General features: G+C 38.2%; 1 protein-coding gene and 1 long non-coding RNA gene across 2 annotated transcripts in view; one reads left to right on the forward strand and one right to left on the reverse strand.

Moving 5' to 3' along the window:
• Positions 1-21140, reverse strand: part of LOC113621502 (uncharacterized) — a 265397-nt gene that overhangs the window by 192934 nt on the left and 51323 nt on the right. The gene's annotated exons all lie outside the window — the stretch shown is intronic.
• The window catches only part of CUNH1orf87 (chromosome unknown C1orf87 homolog), a 113896-nt gene that overhangs the window by 84785 nt on the left and 7971 nt on the right, over positions 1-21140 (forward strand). The window contains 2 exon segments of the mRNA XM_027108354.1: positions 17512-17591; positions 20701-20908. Coding sequence (XP_026964155.1) covers positions 17512-17591; positions 20701-20908 — 288 coding nt within the window.

Consider the following 21140-nt stretch of genomic DNA (forward strand, 5'->3'; position numbering starts at 1 on the left):
CAAAAAGGCACATGCACCCCAATGTTCATTGCAGCACTATTTACAATAGCCAGGTCATGGAATCAACCTAAATGTCCATCGACAGATGAATGGATAAAGAAGAAGTGGTACGTGTATACAATGGAATATTAACCATAAAAAGGAATGAAATTGGGTCATATGTAGAGACGTGGATGGACCTAGAGACTGTCATACAGAGTGAAGTAAGTCAGGAAGAGAAAAACAAATACTGTATATTAATGCATATATGTGGAATCTAGAAAAATGGTACAGATGAACCAGTTTTCAAGGCAGAAATAGAGACACAGATGTAAAGAACAAGGACACCAAGGTGGGAAAGCGGGGTGGGGGAGGTTGAATTGGGAGATTGGATTATATACACTAATATGTATAAAATAGATAACTGAAAGAACCTAAAAGAAAAAAACAAGATGGAAACAATTAAAGGATCCTTCAGGCACCATTTAATTAAATAACAGTATATCCAATTGATAAAACTATGCAGCTGTAAAATAACATGGCTGATCTGATACAGGAAGATTTCCAAGACATATTATTAAGTGAAATGATAAAGACGAATTGGGCAAAATATTTAGCAATTAGCAAGTGTTATATATGACAAGTGAAAAAATATGCATTGATATTAATCTGTTGTTGCAATTCTCTATTTACTACATCCATCAACTGTTTGGTGATTACCCTTATAGATCAAGATACAAGGTACTGAGAATTTGGGGGGAAGCATAGTATATCAGTTTACATTCCAGTGGTAAAACCAGATACCTCACTAGGTATTTCAAACAGAGGGAATTTATAGCAGGGGATTGAGAGATTGGTTATTACCAATATTATTGATAGAAGACTGAAATAGCAAAAAGAGAGTGGTGAGTGTATTCATTTCCCTAGGGCATTTGTCATTAACAAAGTACCACAAACTGGGTGGCTTAAAATAACAGAAATATCTTTTCTCGTGGTTCTGAGACTAGAAGTCTGAAATCAAGATATCAGGAGGGCCATGCTACCTCTCAAGGCTCTAGGAAAGAGTCTTTCCTCGCCTCTCCCAGCTTCTGGTGGCCCCAAGACTTCCTTGCCTGATGGCTGCATAACTGCAATCTCTGTCTCTGTCTTCACATGGCCTTCTTTCCTCTCTGCCTCTTTTTTGTCTCTGCATCTAATCCCTCTCTCTTTCTCTGTACAAATACACTACTGTTCATTCAGCTTCAGGCCCACCCAAATCCATAATGACATCACCTTAACCTGATTACATATAGAAGACGTTGTTTACAAACAAGGTCATATTAACAGGTTTCAGTGGTACCTACGTTAGGGGACACAATCCAACCCATGACCATGAGGTAATCCAGAGATTAGTAACTGTAGGAAGCAGCTGCCATCCTTAGGGCTGAGGAAACATAGAAAAAGACATGCTATTAGCAGAGTCTAGAATCTCATAGGTGATTATGAGTCTGACAAACAAAAAGTTTAGGCAATATTACGTTTTATAGAGTAACAGGAGCATCGTGGTACTGTTGTTGCATTGTTGTGATAGCCTGTTGCTTACTGAGAAACTTAATGTTTTGATCTCTTCCCATTTCAGTATTTCTGGAGCTATGATTATTAAATGCTGTTAGGCACCGAGTGGGCCATTTTGTTTGCATGTTCTCTAGCCCCACATGTAAGTGTCATGAAAGGAAAGAAGTGGCATTATAAGAAAATAAAGACAACTACTCATTTACAGTGTGTAGAATTGTAAATTTTCTCATTCCAATTTTCACTCAAAGATTCTATCATAACCTGACTAAAATGACTCATTTTATATATACTGCCTCATATTATAAAACTTTTCACATTTGGAATCACAAAAATCCTGTGAACTTGTTTTTACTGTATGTATGATTATCACATAAAAACTTAATATCGGTAAGTTAGACTTAGGACTAGAATGGACCTGTTGGCAAGATCAACTAGAAGACTAGACAAAATACAAAATACCATATGATCATCTCAATGGATGCAGAAAAAGCTTTTGACAAAATTCAACACTGATTTTTAATAAAAACTCTCCAGAAAGGGGACATAGAGGGAACCTACCTCAACATAATAAAGCCCATATATGACAAACCCACAGCAAACATCATTCTCAATGGTGAAAAACTGAAAAAGTATTTCCTCTAAGATCAGGAAGAAAACAAAGATGTCCAGTCTCACCACTATTATTCAACATAGTTTTGGAAGTCCTAGCCATGGCAATCAGATAAGAAAAAGAAATAAAAGGAATCCAAATTGGAAAAGAAGAAGTAAAACTGTCACTGTTTGTAGATGACATGATACTATACATAGAAACTCCTAAGGATGCTACAGGAAAACTACTAGAGCTCATTAATAAAATTTGGTAAAGTTGCAGGATACAAAATTTATACACAGAAATCTCTTGCATTCGTATACACTAACGAAAGAAGATCAGAAAGAGAAATTAAGGAAACAATCCCATTCACCACTGCAACAAAAAGAATAAAATACCTAGGAATCAACCTACCTTAGGAGGTAAAATGCCTGTACTCAGAAAACTATCAGATAAGTTTTGATAAGATACTGATTAAAGAAATCAAAGACAACACAAACAGATGGAAAGATATACCATGTTCTCGATTGGAAGAATCAACATTGTGAAAATGACTCTACTACCCAAAGCAATCTACAGATTCAATGCAATCCCTATCAAATTACCAATGGCATTTTTCACAGAATTAGAACAAAAACTTTTACAACTTATATGGAACGAAAAACCTCGAATAGCCAAAGCAATCTTAACAAAGAAAAATGGAGCTGGAGGAATCAAGCTCCCTGACTTCAGGCTATACTACAAAGCTACAGTCATCAGAACAGTATGGTACTGGCACAAAAACAGAAATACATATCAATGGAACAGGACACAAAACCCAGAGATAAACCCATGCAGCTTTGGTCACCTAATCTTTGATAAAGGGGGCAAGAATATACAATGGAGGAAAGACAGTCTCTTCAATAAGTGTTGCTGGGAAAACTGGACAGCTACGTGTAAAAGAATAAAATTAGAACACTCCCTAACACTATACAAAAAAAAAAACAAAAAAGAAGCTTAAAAAGGGAAAAAAAGAAAAAAAAAAAAAAAAAAAAAAAAATGGCAGAAGAGTAAGATGTGAATATCACATTCCTCCCCACAAATACATCAGAAATACATCTACATGTGGAACCACCCCTACAGAACACCTACTGAACACTGGCAGAAGACCTCAGACCTCCCAAAAGGGAAGAAACTCCCCATGTAACTGGGTAGGGCAAAAGAAAAAAGAAAAAAACAGAGACAAAAGAATAGGGATGGGACCTGCACCAGTGAGAGGGAGCTGTGAAGGAGGAAAGGTTTCCACACACTAGGAAGCCCCTTCACGGGCAAAGACTGTGGGTGGCGGAGGGGGAAGCTTCTGAGCCACGGAGCAGAGCACAGCAAGAGGGATACAGAGGACAAAGCAGAGAGATTCCCGCACAGAGGATAGGTACCGACCAGCAGCCACCAGACTGTGAGGCTTGTCTGCTCACCTGCCAGGACGGGTGGGAGCTGGAAGCTGAGGCTCCAGCTTCAGTAGGATCCCGGGAGAGGACTGGGGTTGGCTGTGTGAACACAGCCTGAATGGGGCTAATTCGCCACAGCTAGCCGGGAGGGAGTCCGGGAAAAAGTCTGGAACTGCCGAAGAGGCAAGACACTTTTTCTTGCCTCTTTGTTTTCTGGTGCACGAGGAGAGGTGATTAAGAGTGCCACTTAAAGGAGCTCCAGAGACGGGCGCGAGCTGCGGCTAACAGCGCGGACCCCAGAGATGGGCATGAGACGCTAAGGCTGTTGCTGCGGCCACCAAGAAGCCTGTGTGCAAGCACAGGTCACTATCCACACTTCCCCTCCCAGGAGCCTGTGCAGCCTGCCACCGTCAGCGTCCCATGATCCAGGGACAACTTCCACGGGAGAATGCGCGGCATGCCTCAAGTTGTTGCAATGCCATGCCGGCCTCTGCCGCCGCAGGCTCACCACGCATTCATACCCCTCCCTCCCCCCGGCCTGAGTGAGCCAGAGCCCCCGAATCAGCTGCTCCTTTAAACCTGTCCTCTCTGAGCGAAGAACAGACACCCTCAGATGACCTACATGCAGAGGTGGGGCCAAATCCAAAGCTGAACCCTGGGAGCTGTGCAAAGAAAGAAGAGAAAGGGAAATGTCTCCCAGCAGCCTCAGGAGCAGTGGATTAACTCTCCACAATCAACTTGATGTACCTTGTATCTGTGGAATACCTGAATAGATAGCAAATCATCCCAAATTGAGGAGGTGGACTTTGGGAGCAACAATATATTTTTTTCCCCTTTTTCTCTTTTTTTGAGTGTGCATGTGTATGCTTCTCTGTGTGATTTTATCTGTATAGCTTTGCTTTTACCATTTATCCTAGGGTTCTGTCTGTCCGTTTTTTTTTTTTTCCCTTTTCTTTTTTTCTTTAGTATAGTTTTTAGTGCTTGTTATCATTGGTGGATTTGTTTTTTGGTTTGGTTGCTCTCTTCTTTCTTTCTTTCCTTTTTTTATTACTTTTAATTTTTTTAATAATTAATTTTTTATTTTAAAAACTTTATTTTATTTTATTTTATTTTATTTTATTTTATTTTATTTTATTTTATCTTTTCCTTTCTTTCTTTCTTTTTTACTCCCTTTTACTCTGAGCTGTGTGGATGACAGGCTCTTGGTGCTCCGGCCAGGGTCAGGGCTGTGCTTCTGAGGTGGGAGAGCCAAGTTCAGGACATTGGTCCATTAGAGACCTCCCAGCTCCATGTAATATCAAACGGCGAATATCTCCCAGAGATCTCCATCTCAACACCAGCACCCAGCTCCACTCAAGAAACAATAAGCTACAGTGCAGGACATCCTATGCCAAACAACTAGCAAGACAGGAACACAACCTCACTCAACAACAGAGAAGCTGTCTAAAATCATAATAAGGTCACAGATACCCTGAAACACATCACCAGACGTGGAGCCTCCCACAAGAAAGAGAAGATCCAGCCTCACCCACCAGAACACAGGCACTAGTCCCCTCCACCAGGAAACCTACACAACCCAATGAACCAACCTTAGCCACTGGGGACAGACACCAGAAACAACAGGAACTACAAACCTGCAGCCTGTGGAAAGGAGACCTCAAACACAGTAAGTTAAGCAAAAGGAGAAGACAGAGAAACACACAGCAGATGAAGGAGCAAGGTAAAATCCCACCAGGCCTAATAAATGAAGAGGAAATAGAATCCTACCTGAAAAAGAATTCAGAATAATGATAGTAAAGATGATCCAAAATCTTAGAAATAGTATGCAAAAAATACAAGAGATGCTGAACAAGGACCTAGAAGAACTAAAGAGCAAACAAACAATGATGAACAACACAATAAATGAAATTAAAAATTTTCTAGAAGGGATCAATAGCAGAATAACTGAGACAGAAGAACGGATAAGTGACCTGGAAGATAAAATAGTGGAAATAACTACTTCAGAAGAGAATAAAGAAAAAAGAATGAAAAGAATTGAGGACAGTCTCAAAGACATCTGGGACAACATTAAACGCACCAACATTCGAATTATAGGGGTCCCAGAAGGAAAAGAGAAAAAGAAAGGGACTGAGAAAATATTTGAAGAGATTATAGTTGAAAACTTCCCTCATATGGGAAAGGAAATAGTTAATCAAGTCCAGGAAAAACAGAGCATCCCATATAGGATAAATCCAAGGAGAAGCATGCCAAGATACATATTAAACTATCAAAAATTAAATACAAAGAAAAAATATTAAAAGCAGCAAGGGAAAAACAACAAATAACATACAAGGGAATCCCCATAGGTTAACAGCTGATCTTTCAGCAGAAACTCTGCAAGCCAGAAAGGAGTGGCAGGACATATTTGAAGTGATGAAAGGGAAAAACCTACAACCAACATTACCCTACACAGCAAGGATCCCATTCAGATTTGATGGAGAAATTAATACCTTTACAGACAAGCAAAAGCTAAGAGAATTCAGCATCACCAAACCAGCTTTACAACAAATGCTAAAGGAACTTTTCTAGGCAAGTAACACAAGACAAGGAAAAGACCTACAATAACAAACCCAAAACAATTAAGAAAATGGTAATAGGAACATATATATCGATAATTACCTTAATTATAAATGGATTAAATGCTCCAACCAAAATACATAGACTGGCTGAATGGATATGATAACAAGACCCATATATATGCTGTCTACAAGAGACCCACTTCAGACCTAGGGACACAAACAGGCTTCAAGAGAGGGGATGGAAAAACATATTCCATGCAAATGGAAATCAAAAGAAAGCTAGAGTATCAATTCTCATAGCAGACAAAACAGACTTTAAAACAAAGACTATTACAAGAGACAATAATGATCAAGGGATCAATCCAAGAAGAAGATATAAAATTGTAAATGTTTATGCACCCAACATAGGAGCACCACAATACATAAGGCAAATACTAACAGCCATAAAAGGGGAAATTGTCAGAAACACAATCATAGTAGGGGACTTTAACACCCCACTTTCACCAATGGACAGATCGTCCAAAATGACAATAAATAAGGAAAAACAAGCTTTAAATAATACATTAAACAAGAATGACTTAATTGATATTTATAGGACATTCCATAGAAAAAACAACATTCCATGCACAAACAACAACTTTCTTCTCAAGTGTTCATGGAACATTCTCCAGGATAGATCATATCTTGGGTCACAAATCAAGCCGTGGTAAATATAAGAAAATTGAAATCGTATCAAGTATCTACTCTGACCACAATGCTATGAGACTAGATATCAATTACAGGAAAAGGTCTCTAAAAAGTACAAACACATGGAGACTAAACAATACACTACTTAATAACCCAGAGATCACCAAAGAAATCAAAGAGGAAATCAAAAATTACCTAGAAACAAATAACAATGAACACACGATAACCCAAAACCTATGGGAAGCAGCAAAAGCAGTTCTAAGAGGGAAGTTTATAGCAATAAAATCCTACCTTAAGAAACAAGAAACATACAAAATAAACAACATAACCTTACACCTAAATCAATTAGAGAAAGAACAAAAAAAAAACCCAAAGTTACCAGAAGGAAAGAAATCATAAAGATCAGATCAGAAATAAATGAAACAGAAATGGAGGAAACAATAGCAAAGATCAAGAAACCTAAAAGCTGGTTCTTTGAGAAGATAAAAAATATTGATAAACCATTAGCCAGACTCATCAAGAAATAAAGGGAGAAGACTCAAATCAATAGAATTAGAAATGAAAAAGGAGAAGTAACAACTGACACTGCAGAAATACAAAGGATCATAAGAGATTACTACAAGCAACTATATGCCAATAAAATGGACAACCTGGAAGAAATGGACAAATTCTTAGAAATGCACAACCTTCCGAGACTGAACCAGGAAGAAACAGAAAATATGAACACACCAATCACAAGTACTGAAATTGAAACTGTGATTAAAAATCTTCCAACAAAAAAAACGCAGGACCAGATGGCTTCACAGGCGAATTCTATCAAACATTTAGAGAAGAGCTAACACCTATTCTTCTCAAACTCTTCCAAAATGTAGCAGAGGGAGGAACACTCCCAAACTCGTTCTAAAAGGCCACCATCACCCTGATACCAAAACCAGACAAAGATGTCACAAAGAAAGAAAACTACAGGCCAATATCACTGATGAACATAAATGCAAAAATCCTCAATGAAATACTAGCAAACAAAATCCAACAGCACATTAAAAGGATCATACACCATGATCAAATGGGGTTTAACCCAGGAATGCAAGGATTCTTCAATATACGCAAATCAATCAATGTGATACACCATATTAACAAATTGAAGGAGAAAACCCATATGATCATCTGAGTAGATGCAGGGAAAGCCTTTGGCAAAATTCAACACCCATTTATGATAAAAACCCTCCAGAAAGTAGGCATAGAGGGAACTTTCCTCAACATATTAAAGGCCATATGTGACAAACCCACAGCCAACATCGTCCTTAATGGTGAAAAACTGTAACCAATTCCACTAAGAACAAGACAAGGTTGCCCACTCTCACCACTATTATTCAACAGAGTTTTGGAAGTTTTAGTCACAGCAATCAGAGAAGAAAAAGAAATAAAAAGAATCAAAATCAGAGAAGAAGAAATAAAGCTGTCACTGTTAGCAGATGACATCATACTATACATAGAATATCCTAAGGATGCTACCAGAAAAGTACTAGAGCTAATCAATGAATTTGGTAAAGTAGCAGGATAAAAAATTAATGCACAGAAATCTCTTGCATTCCTATACACTAATGATGAAAAGTCTCAAAGAGAAATTAAGGAAACACTCCCATTTACCATTGCAACAAAGAAGAATAAAATACCTAGGAATAAACCTACCTAAGGAGACAAAAGACCAGTATGCAGAAAACTATAAGCCACTGATGAAAGAAATTAAAGATGATACAAACAGATGGAGAGATATACCATGTTCTTGGATTGGAAGAATCAACATTGTGAAAATGACTATACTACCCAAAGCAATCTACAGATTCAGTGTAATCCCTATCAAACTACCAATGGGGTTTTTCACAGAACTAGAAAAATATTTTTCACAATTTGTATGGAAACTAAAAGACCCCAAATAGCCAAAGCAATTTGAGAACGAAAAACGGAGCAGGAGGAATCAGGCTCCCTGACTTCAGACTATACTACAAAGCTAAAGTAATCAAGACAGTATGGTACTGGCACACAAACAGAAATATAGGTCAATGGAACAGGATAGAAAGCCCAGTCATAAACCCATGTACATATGGTCACCTTATCTTTGATAAAGGGGGCAAGAATATACAGTGGAGAAAAGACAGCCTCTTCAATAAGGGGTGCTGGGAAAACTGGACAGCTACATGTATAAGAATGCAATTACAACACTCCCTAACACCATACACAAAAATAAACTCAAAATGGATTAAAGACGTAAATGTAAGGCCAGACACTATCAAACTCTTAGAGGAAAACATAGGCAGAACACTCTATGATGACCTAAATCATGGCAAGATCCTTTTTGACCCACCTCCTAGAGAAATGGAAATAAAAACAAAAATTAAAAAATGGGACCTAACGAAACTTCAAAGCTTTTGCTCAGCAAAGGAAACCCTAAACAAGACCAAAGACAACCCTCAGAATGTGAGAATATATTTGCAAATGAAGCAACTAACAAAGGATTAATCTCCAAAATTTACAAGCAGCTCATGCAGCTCAATATCAAATAAACAAACAACCCAATCCAAAAATGGGCAGAATACCTAAATAGACATTTCTCCAAAGAAGATATACAGATTGCCAACAAACACATGATAGGATGCTCAACATCACTAATCATTAGAGAAATGCAAATCAAAACTACAATGAGATATCATCTCACACCACTCAGAATGGACAGCATCAAAAAATGTACAAAAATTAAATGCTGGAGAGGGTGTGGAGAAAAGGGAACCCTCTTGCATTGTTGTTGGGAATGTAAATTGACACAGCCACTATGGAGAACTGTAAGGAGGTTCCTTAAGAAACTAAAAATAGAACTACCATATGACCCAGCAATCCCACTACTGGGCATATACCCTGAGAAAACCATGTTTCAAAAAGAGTCATGTATCACAATGTTCATTGCAGGTCTATTTACAATAGCCAGGACATGGAAGCAACTTAAGTGTCCATTGACAGGTGAATGGATAAAGAAGATATGGCACATATATACAATGGAATATTACTCAGCCATAAAAAGAAATGAAATTGAGCTATTTGTAACAAGATGGATGGACATAGAGTCTGTCATACAGAGTGAAGTAAGTCAGAAAGAGAAAGACAAATACCATATGCTAACACATATATATGGAATTTAGGGGGGAAAAATGTCATGAAGGACCTAGGGGTTAGACAGGAATAAAGACACAGACCTACTAGAGAATGGACTTGAGGACACGGGGAGGGGGAAGGGTAAGCTGGGACAAAGTGAGAGAGTGGCATGGACATATATACACTACCAAATGTAAAATAGATAGCTGGTGGGAAGCAGCTGCATAGCACAGGGAGATTGGCTCAGTGCTTTGTGACCACCTGGAGGGGTGGGATAGGGAGGGTGGGAGGGAGATGCAAGAGGGAGGAGATATGGGGATATGTGTATATGTATAGCAGATTCACTTTGTTATAAAGCAGAAACTAACACACCATTCTAAAGCAATTATACTCCAATAAAGATGTTAAAGTAAATAAATAAAATAAACTCAAAATTAATTAAAGACCTAAATATAAGGCCAGACAGTATAAAACTTTTAGAGGAAAACAAAGGCAGAACACTCTTTGACATAAATCACAGATGTTTTTTGACCCATCTCCTAGAGTCATGAAAATAAAAACAAAAATAAACAAATAGAATCTAAGTAAACTTAAAAGCTTTTGCACAGCAAGGAAACCATAAACAGCATGAAAAGACAACCCTCAGAATGGGAGAAAATAATTTTCAAACAAAGCAACCAACAAGGGATCCATGTCCAAAATATACAAACAGCTCATGCAGCTCAATATCAGAATAAATAAATCAAATAACAATCAAAAAATGAGCAGAACATCTATATTGACATTTCTCCAAAGAAGATGTATGGTTGACCAAAAAGCACATGAAAAGATGCTCAACGTCACTAATTATTAGAGAAATGCAAATCAAAATTACAGTGAGGTATCATCTCACACCAGTCAGAATGGCCATCATCAAAACATCTACAAAAAATAAATGCTGGAGAGGGTGTGGAGAAAAGGGAATGCTCTTACAGTGTTGGTGGGAATGTAAATTGATGCAGCCACTATGGAGAACAGTATGGAGGTTCCTTAAAAAACTAAAAAGAGAATTAACATATGGCCCAGCAATCCCACTACTGGATATACCCCCAGAAAACCATAATTCAAAAGGATACATGTGGGAGTTCCCTGGTGCACAGTGGTTAAGAATCTGCCTGCCAGTGCAGGGGACACAGGTTCGAGCCCTGGTCCAGGAAGATCCCACATTTCACGGAGCAACTAAGCCCATGAGCCACAACTACTGAGCCCACGTGCCACAACTATTGAAGCCCGTACACCTAGAGCCCATGCTCCATGACAAGAGAAGACACCACAATGAGAAACCCACACACCGCAACAAAGAGTAGCCCCCTCTCACTGCAACTAGAGCAAGCCTGCATGCAGCAATGAAGACAAATGCAGCCAAAAATAAATAAATAAATATATTTTTAAAAAGATACATGCACCCCAATGTTCATTGCAACACTATTTACAATAGCCAGGACATGGAAGCAACCTAAATGTCTATCAACAGAGGAATGGATAAAGAAGATTTGGCACATATACACAATGAAATATTACTCAGCCATAAAAAAGAGCAAAATAATGCCATTTGCAGCAACATGCATGGACCTAGAGATTGTCATACTGAGTGAAGTAAGTCAAACATAGAAGGACAAATATCATATGATACTGCTTATATGTAGGATCTAAAAAAGGGGTACAAATGAATTTATTTACAAAACAGAAGTAGAGTCATAAATGTGGAAAACAAACTTATGGGGACTTCCCTAGTGGCACAGTGGTTAAGAATCCGCCTGCCAATGGAGGAAACACGGGTTCAATCCCTGGTCCAGGAAGATCCCACATGCTGCAGAGCAACTAAGCCCATGTGCCTCAACTACTGAGCTTGTGCTCTAGAGCCTGTGAGCCACAACTACTGAGCCTGTGCATCACAACTACTGAAGCCTGCATGCCCTAGAGCCCACATGCCACAACTACTGAGCCCATGTGCTGCAAGTACTGAAGCCTGTGCACCTAGAGCCCTGTGCTCCACAACAAGAGAAGCCATCACAATGACAAACTCACACACCACAATGAAGAGTAGCCCCTGCTCACCCCAACTAGAGAAAGCCCATGTGCAGCAACGAAGACCCAAGGCAGCGAAAGAAAGAAAGAAAGAAAGAAAGAAAACAAACTTATAGTCATCAGGGGATAAGTGAGGTGAAGGATAAATTGGGAGATTGGGATTGACATATACATACTACTATATATAAAATAGATAACTAATAAGAACCTGCTGTATAGTATAGGGAAGTCTACTCAATACTCTACAGTGGCCTATATGGGAAAAGAATCTTAAAAAAAAGAGTGGATATATCTATATGTATAACTGATTCACTTTGCTGTACACCTGAAACTAACACAACATTTAAAATCAACTATACTCCAATAAAAACTTTTAAAAATACAAAACAATATTTCTTTGAAAGGTATTGTTTGAAATTCAAATTGAACAACCAACAGAAAGAAGAAAAAAACCCTCTGTGGAAGACATTAACATCTCATAAAATCTCTTGAATTATCCATACAAAATGTTCAGTTAGAAATGGTCATGAATGATACAAAACAGGACATGGATTTTCAAATAACTGTAATTAATATGTTTAAGGAAATGAATAAGATGAAGAATTTTCAGCCATTAATTTGAATCTATAAAAGGAATCAAATGGAATATCTAGAACTAAAAAGTACAAAAATTAAATTTAAAAACTCAACAGATGGGTTTAATAGAAGATAGCTGAAGAGAGAATTAGTGAACTGGAATATCATTCAATAGGAAATATCCAGATTGAAGCATAAATGAGAAAAGATGATGGGATATACAAAAAAGAATGTATAAGAGACATATAGTAAATGGTGACACTATCTAACATATGTGTAATTATGTTGCAGAAGGAGAGGAGGAAGAGAGTATAGATGAAGCAATATCTGAAGAAATTATGACTGAAAACCTTCCAAAAGTGATAAAAATATCTCAAGCCACAGATCCAAGAAATGATACAAACTCCCACGAAGACAAACACAAAAGAGCTTAGACTCCTCCAAACATGGTTTGTTCTAAGATCTAAAGTAGTATTTTACAAAAATGAAATATGACCCCAACTTTGAATCTCTTCACAGTGGAGCCTGTGAAGTGAGGGAAAGAAAGAAGGAGAGCAGGAAGCATCAAGCAGGGCTATAGCATGACTACTGATGGGGGAAAATTAGGAGGGAATGATGGTAGCCTCAGAGGTTCATTGATCCCCTCAAACATTTTCTGATGGCCCATCACTCAAGATAGCACAGAAAAATGGCTAAGAGCTTAACCTCCCTTTTATTAAGGAAAAAAAATCCATAGTAATTCCTAGTTAGAACTACTTATACTGAAGGGACAGAAAAGCCAACTCAGTTTGTTTAGACAATAATGAGATTTCGTTTATGTAACTTAAAAGTCTTGCAGCAGCAAGAGCTATAGACATGGTTTGATCTAGCCATTCAAATGTCAGATCAAGGATCTGCTCCTTTCTGGCTCTCTGCTTGCTTTACCTGGTGTTGGCATCGTCTTCAGCCTCTAAATGTTGGTGTCCCAACTGCTCTGGGCACTTCTGTAATAGCAAAATAGCTCTGGCAGCTATGTTCATCATATATTCACAGCACTCTCTTTTGGGAGGTCCTGCCAAGAAGGAGAGAACTTTACTAGCTAAGAAACTGTAACAGATATCTCCTCTCATCTCAGAGACTCAGACTGAGTTTCATGTCCGTCTTTGAACCAAGACTGTGATTGGGATACCAAAATAGTCTTCAACAAATCAGAAACCAAGATTGGAGTTGGAACTAAGGATTATTCCCACCAAACCACAGCACTGGGATGAGGGAGGGGTGGCCAGCAAGATATCACTAGAAGGGCATAATGAAGGGTCACGTGCATGGCCCATAAGGCCCTTTAGTTCTGCAAATATCTAACCCACTTCTCTTCTCTTTTCATCTTGTGTCAGCTAGGCTCTTCTCTCAGTTATTGCTTGAATGCACCAAATACTCCCTTCCTTGAGGCCTTTGCCCTTGTGATAGCTTCTTCCTGGAATGATCTTTCCCCAGACATTTGCATGGCTTTCTCCCTTGTTTCTCCACTCAGGACTCTATTTAAATGTCACTTCATAGAGGCCTTTGGTGAATTCTCTATCTAAAATAGCAACTGCAATTACTTTCTACCCCCATCATTGGCTTTAGTTGTGTTTCTAGCACTTATCACTACTTGACGTTATTTTTCATACCTACTTGTTTGCCCTCACCACTGGAATGTACACTCCATGAGAAGATTCTGCCTTGTTCATTGTTGTATCATAATAAGCATTTAACAAGTGTTTATTGAGTGAGTGAATGGGTTAGAATCCCAACCTAACCCTACCTCTGTCATCTCAAGCAGATAACTGAAACTTTCATTGCTCAGTCTCCTCACCTGTCAAATGGAGATATTTCTACCTCACAGAGTTATTCTTCAGATTAAGTAAGAAAACATGTGGGAAATGTCTGACATATATAGATATTCAAGATATATATGTTTTCTTCTCACAAAAGCTTCATCCAGTAGGTCCAATGAGGCCATATTCTATCTTTCTTTCTTTCTTTCTTTCTTAGAAAGTATAGTTGATTTACAATGTTTCAGGTATACAGCAAAGTGATTCAGTTATTCATATATATATATAATGTTTTTCAGATTCCTTTACACTATAGGTTGTTACAAGACATTGAATATAGTTCCCTGTGCTATACAGTAGATCCTTGTTTATCTATTTTATTTATAGTAGTGTATATCTGTTAATCCCAAATTACCAATTTATTCCTCCCTTTCCCATTGCCCCTTTCCCCTTTGGTAACCATAAGTTTGTTTTCTATGTCTGTGAGTCTATTTCTGTTTTATAAAGAAATTCATTTGTATCATTTTTTTAGATTCCACATATAAATGATATCGTATTATATTTGTCTTTCTCTACCTGACTTACTTCACTTAGTATGATAATCTCTGGGTCCATCCATGTTGCTGCAAATGGCATTATTTCATTCTTTTAAGTCAGTTGTTATCTATTATGGCTTTACTTTAGTATAACCTGGGAATTTTTTAGAATTCCCAAAGGGTTCTCACCCCTAGAGATTCTGATAAATTGGTCTGTGTGACACCTAGGCATTGGTAATTTTTAAAGCTCCCCAGGTGGGAGCATTTTAGCAGCCAGTGCTGAAGACTGTTGATTTCAAGTCATTAGTTGGGGTGGGGGAGAGATGGCTGGCTGTGTAACTCAGAATCCACTGGAAGCCCTGTGAAACCTGGTCCTTCCAATACCTGGAAATCTCTAGAAGCCAGCTTGACCTATTTCCTCCAGCACAAATCTTCAACTGGCAGTCTAGACAGATGGTTATTATTTATCCTTCCTGCTGTGTTAGAAAGAAAAAAAATCACCTCTGCCTCAGGTTTCTCAATTTTCACATGTGCAAACCATTACCTTTTAAAATATGCTTATAGGCATTAGGAGGGAGAAAGGGAAGCTTAAAAGAGACCAGGGAGATGAACATGCATCTTCTTCTAATAGAACTTTTAGAAGTGCAGACAGTAGAGAAACTGGGCCAGGACAAACTCTAGGTTCTAGATCTTATACTAAAAGGGATAATGCATGTGAACAGTGCCCACAAAAATGCCTGGCACATCATAATTAATGTAAAGTCCTCTTTTCTGGAGAAACTAGATTGCTTAAGATCACATAAAATAACACAATAACAAATAATACTACCTTGTATTGGGCATCTTCCCTATGTTAAGCATTTTATTAGGTAATTTTTTTAATCTCCACAATATTATTGCAGAAAGCTATTATCATTCCCTTTTCACAACTGACAAAATTAGGATCTGAAAGCTTGCAGCTGGTAAAGGGAAGCAGCCAGATTATAGCATCAGATCTGACACCAAAGTTCATCTATAGCATCTGGGTTAGGTATAGAAGGATAAAGAGAGAAATCCTTCCTCCCATAGGGCCTGAAAAGGAATGGGAGACACAGAACTATATATTCAGTGACTGTATTTTCCAAACCTCAGATTAGGGCACATGATCATCCATTTAGTCAACCAACATGCAATAGGTGTTTATTCTAGTGCTGGGTGCTGGGACTTCAGAGAAGATTATGAAATCACATTGCCTTCTCCATCAAGAAATTGTGGGAGAAGATTCATAATGAGTTGTAGGTGCAACGTTAAAAGTCTAACAAAAGGCTTTTTAATCCAATATGTGAATTTATTTATATAAACATCCTTACACAGATAACACTATTAGTTAACATTTATTGAGTGCTTGCTATGCTCCAAGTATTTGCTTTACATTTTCTAGTTCATTTAATCCTCACAATAACCTATAGGTGGCATTATCCCCATTTTACAGAAAGGGAAACTGAGACACAAAGAGGACAAGTCCCTTGCCCTAGGTCATGCAGCTAATAGAGAAAGGAGCCAAGACTCAAACCCAAGGCATCTGACTTCAGAGCCTCTATTCTCCACCACTGTGTTATACTGTCACCCTCTACCTTTTGTTTAAAATTCATTGATTGAACCATTTTATTGAAAACAGCAACACCCAACTCAGAAACAATATGTATTTGTTAATGGCATATTTGAATTACACATTAAATATTGAAGCTGAAGCTCCCAGAAGTCTATGCTGTGTCGTTGTCATACTGATTTATACAGTAAATGAATGTTGCCAAGTCTGATGACAGGTGCTGAGTGATGAATGAATGATGCCCACAATAAGCCTTAGAGGATTTAAACTGAAGGTCTTTATGTCTCTTTCCTCCATCCTAAGGAAATTTCTTCTATTCATGAAGGCAGCAGCCTGAGCAGCTAGCACCTGGACAGTAAAATCTCCTGGGTTAGGGATGCCATTCAAACCTCTTCCCATATAGGACTTCTGACCATTGAAAGGAACAAGGAAGGGAGAAGACAAAGGTTTTACACGATCCTTCAAGTACAAACTTGGGTGGTAAGGGAGGCAGAAGTGCCTGCTTCTCTAAGAGGCAGGACCACAGGAAGAGGTCCCATGCCACTTCCCAAACTGTAAAAGCCCTCCTGATTCAGGACAGTTCTACAGGCTGATGTCTCTGCTTATCTGGAACTCTCTGCTCTATGCACATGCCCACAATCACCTTTGCCTGGAAACTCCTATCCATCCTTCAGGTCCCCACTTGAAGTGTCACTTCCTCCAAGAAGCCTTCTCTGATCCTTCACCACTCCTATCCCTAGCCCAAAAGGAATTTATTTTCACATATTCCTGTGTTGTGTTTATGGTCGTTTGTAATTAAATAATGGTCTTGAGTGATTATTTAGCATTTACCTCCCCTTTGTGAGCTTCACCAGGGCAGGAACTAGATCTTTCTTATCCACCAGTGTATCCCCATCACCATTTACAATGCCAATCGTATAGCAGAGCCTCCACATTTTCTTTGCCTGGCTGTATATGTGTATGTGTTAAAATGAAGAGACCAAACTAAAACCATTTTTTTCTTTCTCATCCAGGAAAGAAAGGAAAGGAAACCTCTGCTACTCCAGTGCATCCTGAAGTTAATGAGATATCTCAAGGAAAAACTGAACATATGGTATGCAGCTGGGTATACAGACCTCGGCGAAGGGCTTCACCAATCCTTCGCTTCTATTCACTGATGCTGGGTGAGGCCCTCCCTTCTGAATTTTTGATTTCCACCCAGTGCCTTGACTATCAGACTATCTTTGACTTCAAGAGTCTACTCCAGCAGAGAAGGAATACAGACAAACTCCTCAAGTGTGGCTGGTTTCTCTCCTAGCTGGTATGCATGCAGAAACCACTTATCACCACTCAGTGATGGGCTTGCCATTGGCCCCTGAAAGTTGAACTTGTAGCATGTGGACAGGTGTCCTTCCAGAGCCTGTGACCAGTCCACCAACTGCCAAAAGGATGGTTGTGAGACCTATTTTAACATCTTAAGTCCAGCTTCCAGAAATTTAGGGTGACCTTTTCCCCAGACATCCCATTTTAAAATATAATGGGCTCTTTGATTTTAAAAAAAAAATCTGGCAAGCATTTAAAATTCATTTTAATATTCCCAGCACTTAACCAGGAGAAGATGCAGACAGAATTGAAAAACTGCCTGAGTTTCTCTGTTGTTGTTGTTTTTAAATGCCCGGATTAGAACATAATTCATCTTCAGATGACGGGAGGCCTCTTCATGCACTTCACACTTCGAAATATTTTAGAAAATAGTATCCATTTTGGCAAGCCTCTTTCCATGCAAGAAACAACAGCAAATGCTTTTCTCCTTGAGTGTTAAGTCTGCTGTGAATAAGATTATAAAAAATATATACTTTGCTCTTTTATTTTGCCTCTTGTTTGACGATTTTACTGCCTCTCTGCAATAATCGATTCTTCTCATATTCCTGTATAAGCAGCATTCGTTGTCCCACTTTTTAGAAAGGCGACTTGAAGCAGAAGTTTGGTAAAGCAACTTTCCTATTGTTCCAGGAAAATCACTCATTTATTCATTCACTTATTCATCCCGTTAACATATCTTGAGAACCAACTATGTGACAGTCACTAACCAGAACTTGAAGATACATAAATGAATATCTCACAGGCCCAGGCTCAAGATCTTTAGCGGATGGGAGAGATACTCTAACAGACAATTACACTATCCCATAATAAGTGCTATGATGGATAAAGGGGCTACAAAGAATTGCCCCTCACCTAGGCTGGGGCTATCAGGGAAGGCTTCCCCCAAGAAGTGAAATATGAGTTGGGCCTTGGAGGATGAGTAGGAACCTAACGCATCAAGGCATAGATAGCAAGAAGGAGTTTTACAACAGAGGAAACAGCGTATATAAGGCATAAGGGCATCAAACAGCTGTATTTTTTTTTCTGGTTTTATGTGGCTGGAGAAAACGATGTATATATTGAAAGAAGAGAAGGAAGAACAAGAACTTGAATGGTCTTATGAGCCAAGCAAGGAATTTGGACTTCATCCTGACACAGTGGGACCAAAACAGTATAGGGTGTGTTAGTTAGTTAGTTAGTTATCTACTTACATACTTACTTCCTAGGTTTAGCTTAATTCAGGCCCATACAAATTCCCCCATTCCCTGTCTTTAGTGGTCAAAGAGAGTGTTAATTATCTGAAGAAATATATAATTATTTAAAGTCAGTTTCTCAGCTTTAAGGACCTCTTTGAATTTTCTAAAATCATCCACCAAACTGTATGCAAATGTGCATCCATCTGGGTAGATTATCTAAAGTTTTCATTGGATTTCTAAAGTGGTCCAAAGCTCTAAAAAGTATGAGAATCACTATTCTATTTACTATATAAAAACTTTCAGCTTCTCCCAAAATAGACTTTATCAAAGTAGAATTCTTATATATTAATCTCTCAAAATGTACTGGTCACTAGTCATCCGTATGGGTACAGTTTTGTATAGCATGATATTATTTTAAACAAGACAATTCTTCACATTCCCCAGTAGCAGCTGAATCCATGTTTGTTAACTTGGCCTCTTATTTAAATTACTATTCTTTAGAGCAAGGGGATCTCCACAGCTTATATGTGAGAGGTTTGAGACAAGGTACAAAATTGGAGAAATTCAGGTATTTGAAATTTGGGAGAAGCACAGATGGTATACAAATTGGAAAGCCTAATTCTATGAAAAATTAGTTAAGAATATTTGAATTACACTTAATATAACCAACTCTACCAACTTAGTTTATTAGAAGGATAAGGAAGGAGCATAATATATATATTTATATATATTTTATTTATTTATTTATTTATTTATTTATATGTATGTATGTATACATATATCTCCCCAAGGATAGAAACATAACAATAAAATCAAAGACTTGAACCTTGAACATCATCATGACCTCTTATATCTTCTCTCTTCTCTGCTGTCAGTTTCATATCCTCTCTGTCTCTCTCTTCTTACCTCTCATCCAGAATGATCTCTGTTTTCCTTTCTCTGGCTTTAACTGTCACAAATGGTTCCAAAATCACTGGAAAATGTGTTTACTGAACATTTTGCATTAGATGCCCAGTCCTGCACTATGTGCTTAGACACATGACGGTTCTCTCTATAGCCATATGGATTGAAAGGAGGGGCAATTCCTGGAAAACTGGGGTTGGGCAGATCAAACAATAGATGCTCACTCTCTCTACATGACAGGTGACAGAATGTCTTACATGGCTCTACTGACACTCATGTGTCTATTTATTCTAAAAAGATCTCTATTTTGTACTGGACATGGGGTTAGGATACAAAGATGAGCTAGGTATAACCTCTATACCCTTGATCTAGTTTTGTGTCTACCATTCACTATATGATCTTAGTAAGTCACTTCCCCACTCTGGACTTCAGCTTCCTTTGTTAAATGAATAGGACAGACAGAACTAGTGCCTTATACTTCATTATAGTGAGCCCACAAGCCAAAGCTAACACATGAACATCATGAAAGTCTCAGTCAGTTACAAAAACCTCTGTTTGTGTAAATCAGAAATGCAAACTGAATAAAAGTCACAATTTTATCCTTCTCTTAAAGAAAAAAGAGAGTATTCAACATAGTAGTTCTTTACAAAGCCAGACCTACAATAAATCTTGCTAGTTGTGTAGCCTCATCTTGGCCAAGATACTGGGGGAGCTCTGGGTTATGAATATGTTGCCAGTGAAATGTTTGTGTTGTTTTGGTAGAAAACTCCAGAAAAGGATTTGCAGCCAGAAAACCCTCCTGCTGAGACTTCAGCCCCCAAAGATCTCCTGAGCACTTTGAAGATCAGGCCAGTCTCACAGCCTTTTGTCAGTCCAGTGATGAAAAACACGTCTGAAGAATGTGAGACATGGATCGACAGGCTCAGGAAGCTAGAAAATGCCCTCTACCTGTGTGATCTGAGTAATACAGGTGAAGTGTGCAGCTTACAGCTCATATGTCTTTTTTTTTTTTTTCATTTTGTACTGGGCTCCACAAATTTTTTTTAATTAGTTTTTATTGGAGTATAGTTGCTTTACAATGTTGTATTAGTTTCTGCTGTACAGCAAAGTGAATCAGCTGTACAGCAAAGTGAATCAGCCATATATATATATATGTATATGTATATATATGTGTATATATATGTGTGTGTATATATATATGT

This window comes from Aethalodelphis obliquidens, unplaced genomic scaffold (assembly GCF_003676395.1).
Source record: "Aethalodelphis obliquidens isolate GAN/ISIS:26980383/991018 unplaced genomic scaffold, ASM367639v1 scaffold9, whole genome shotgun sequence".
Classification (NCBI taxonomy): Eukaryota; Metazoa; Chordata; class Mammalia; order Artiodactyla; family Delphinidae; genus Aethalodelphis; species Aethalodelphis obliquidens.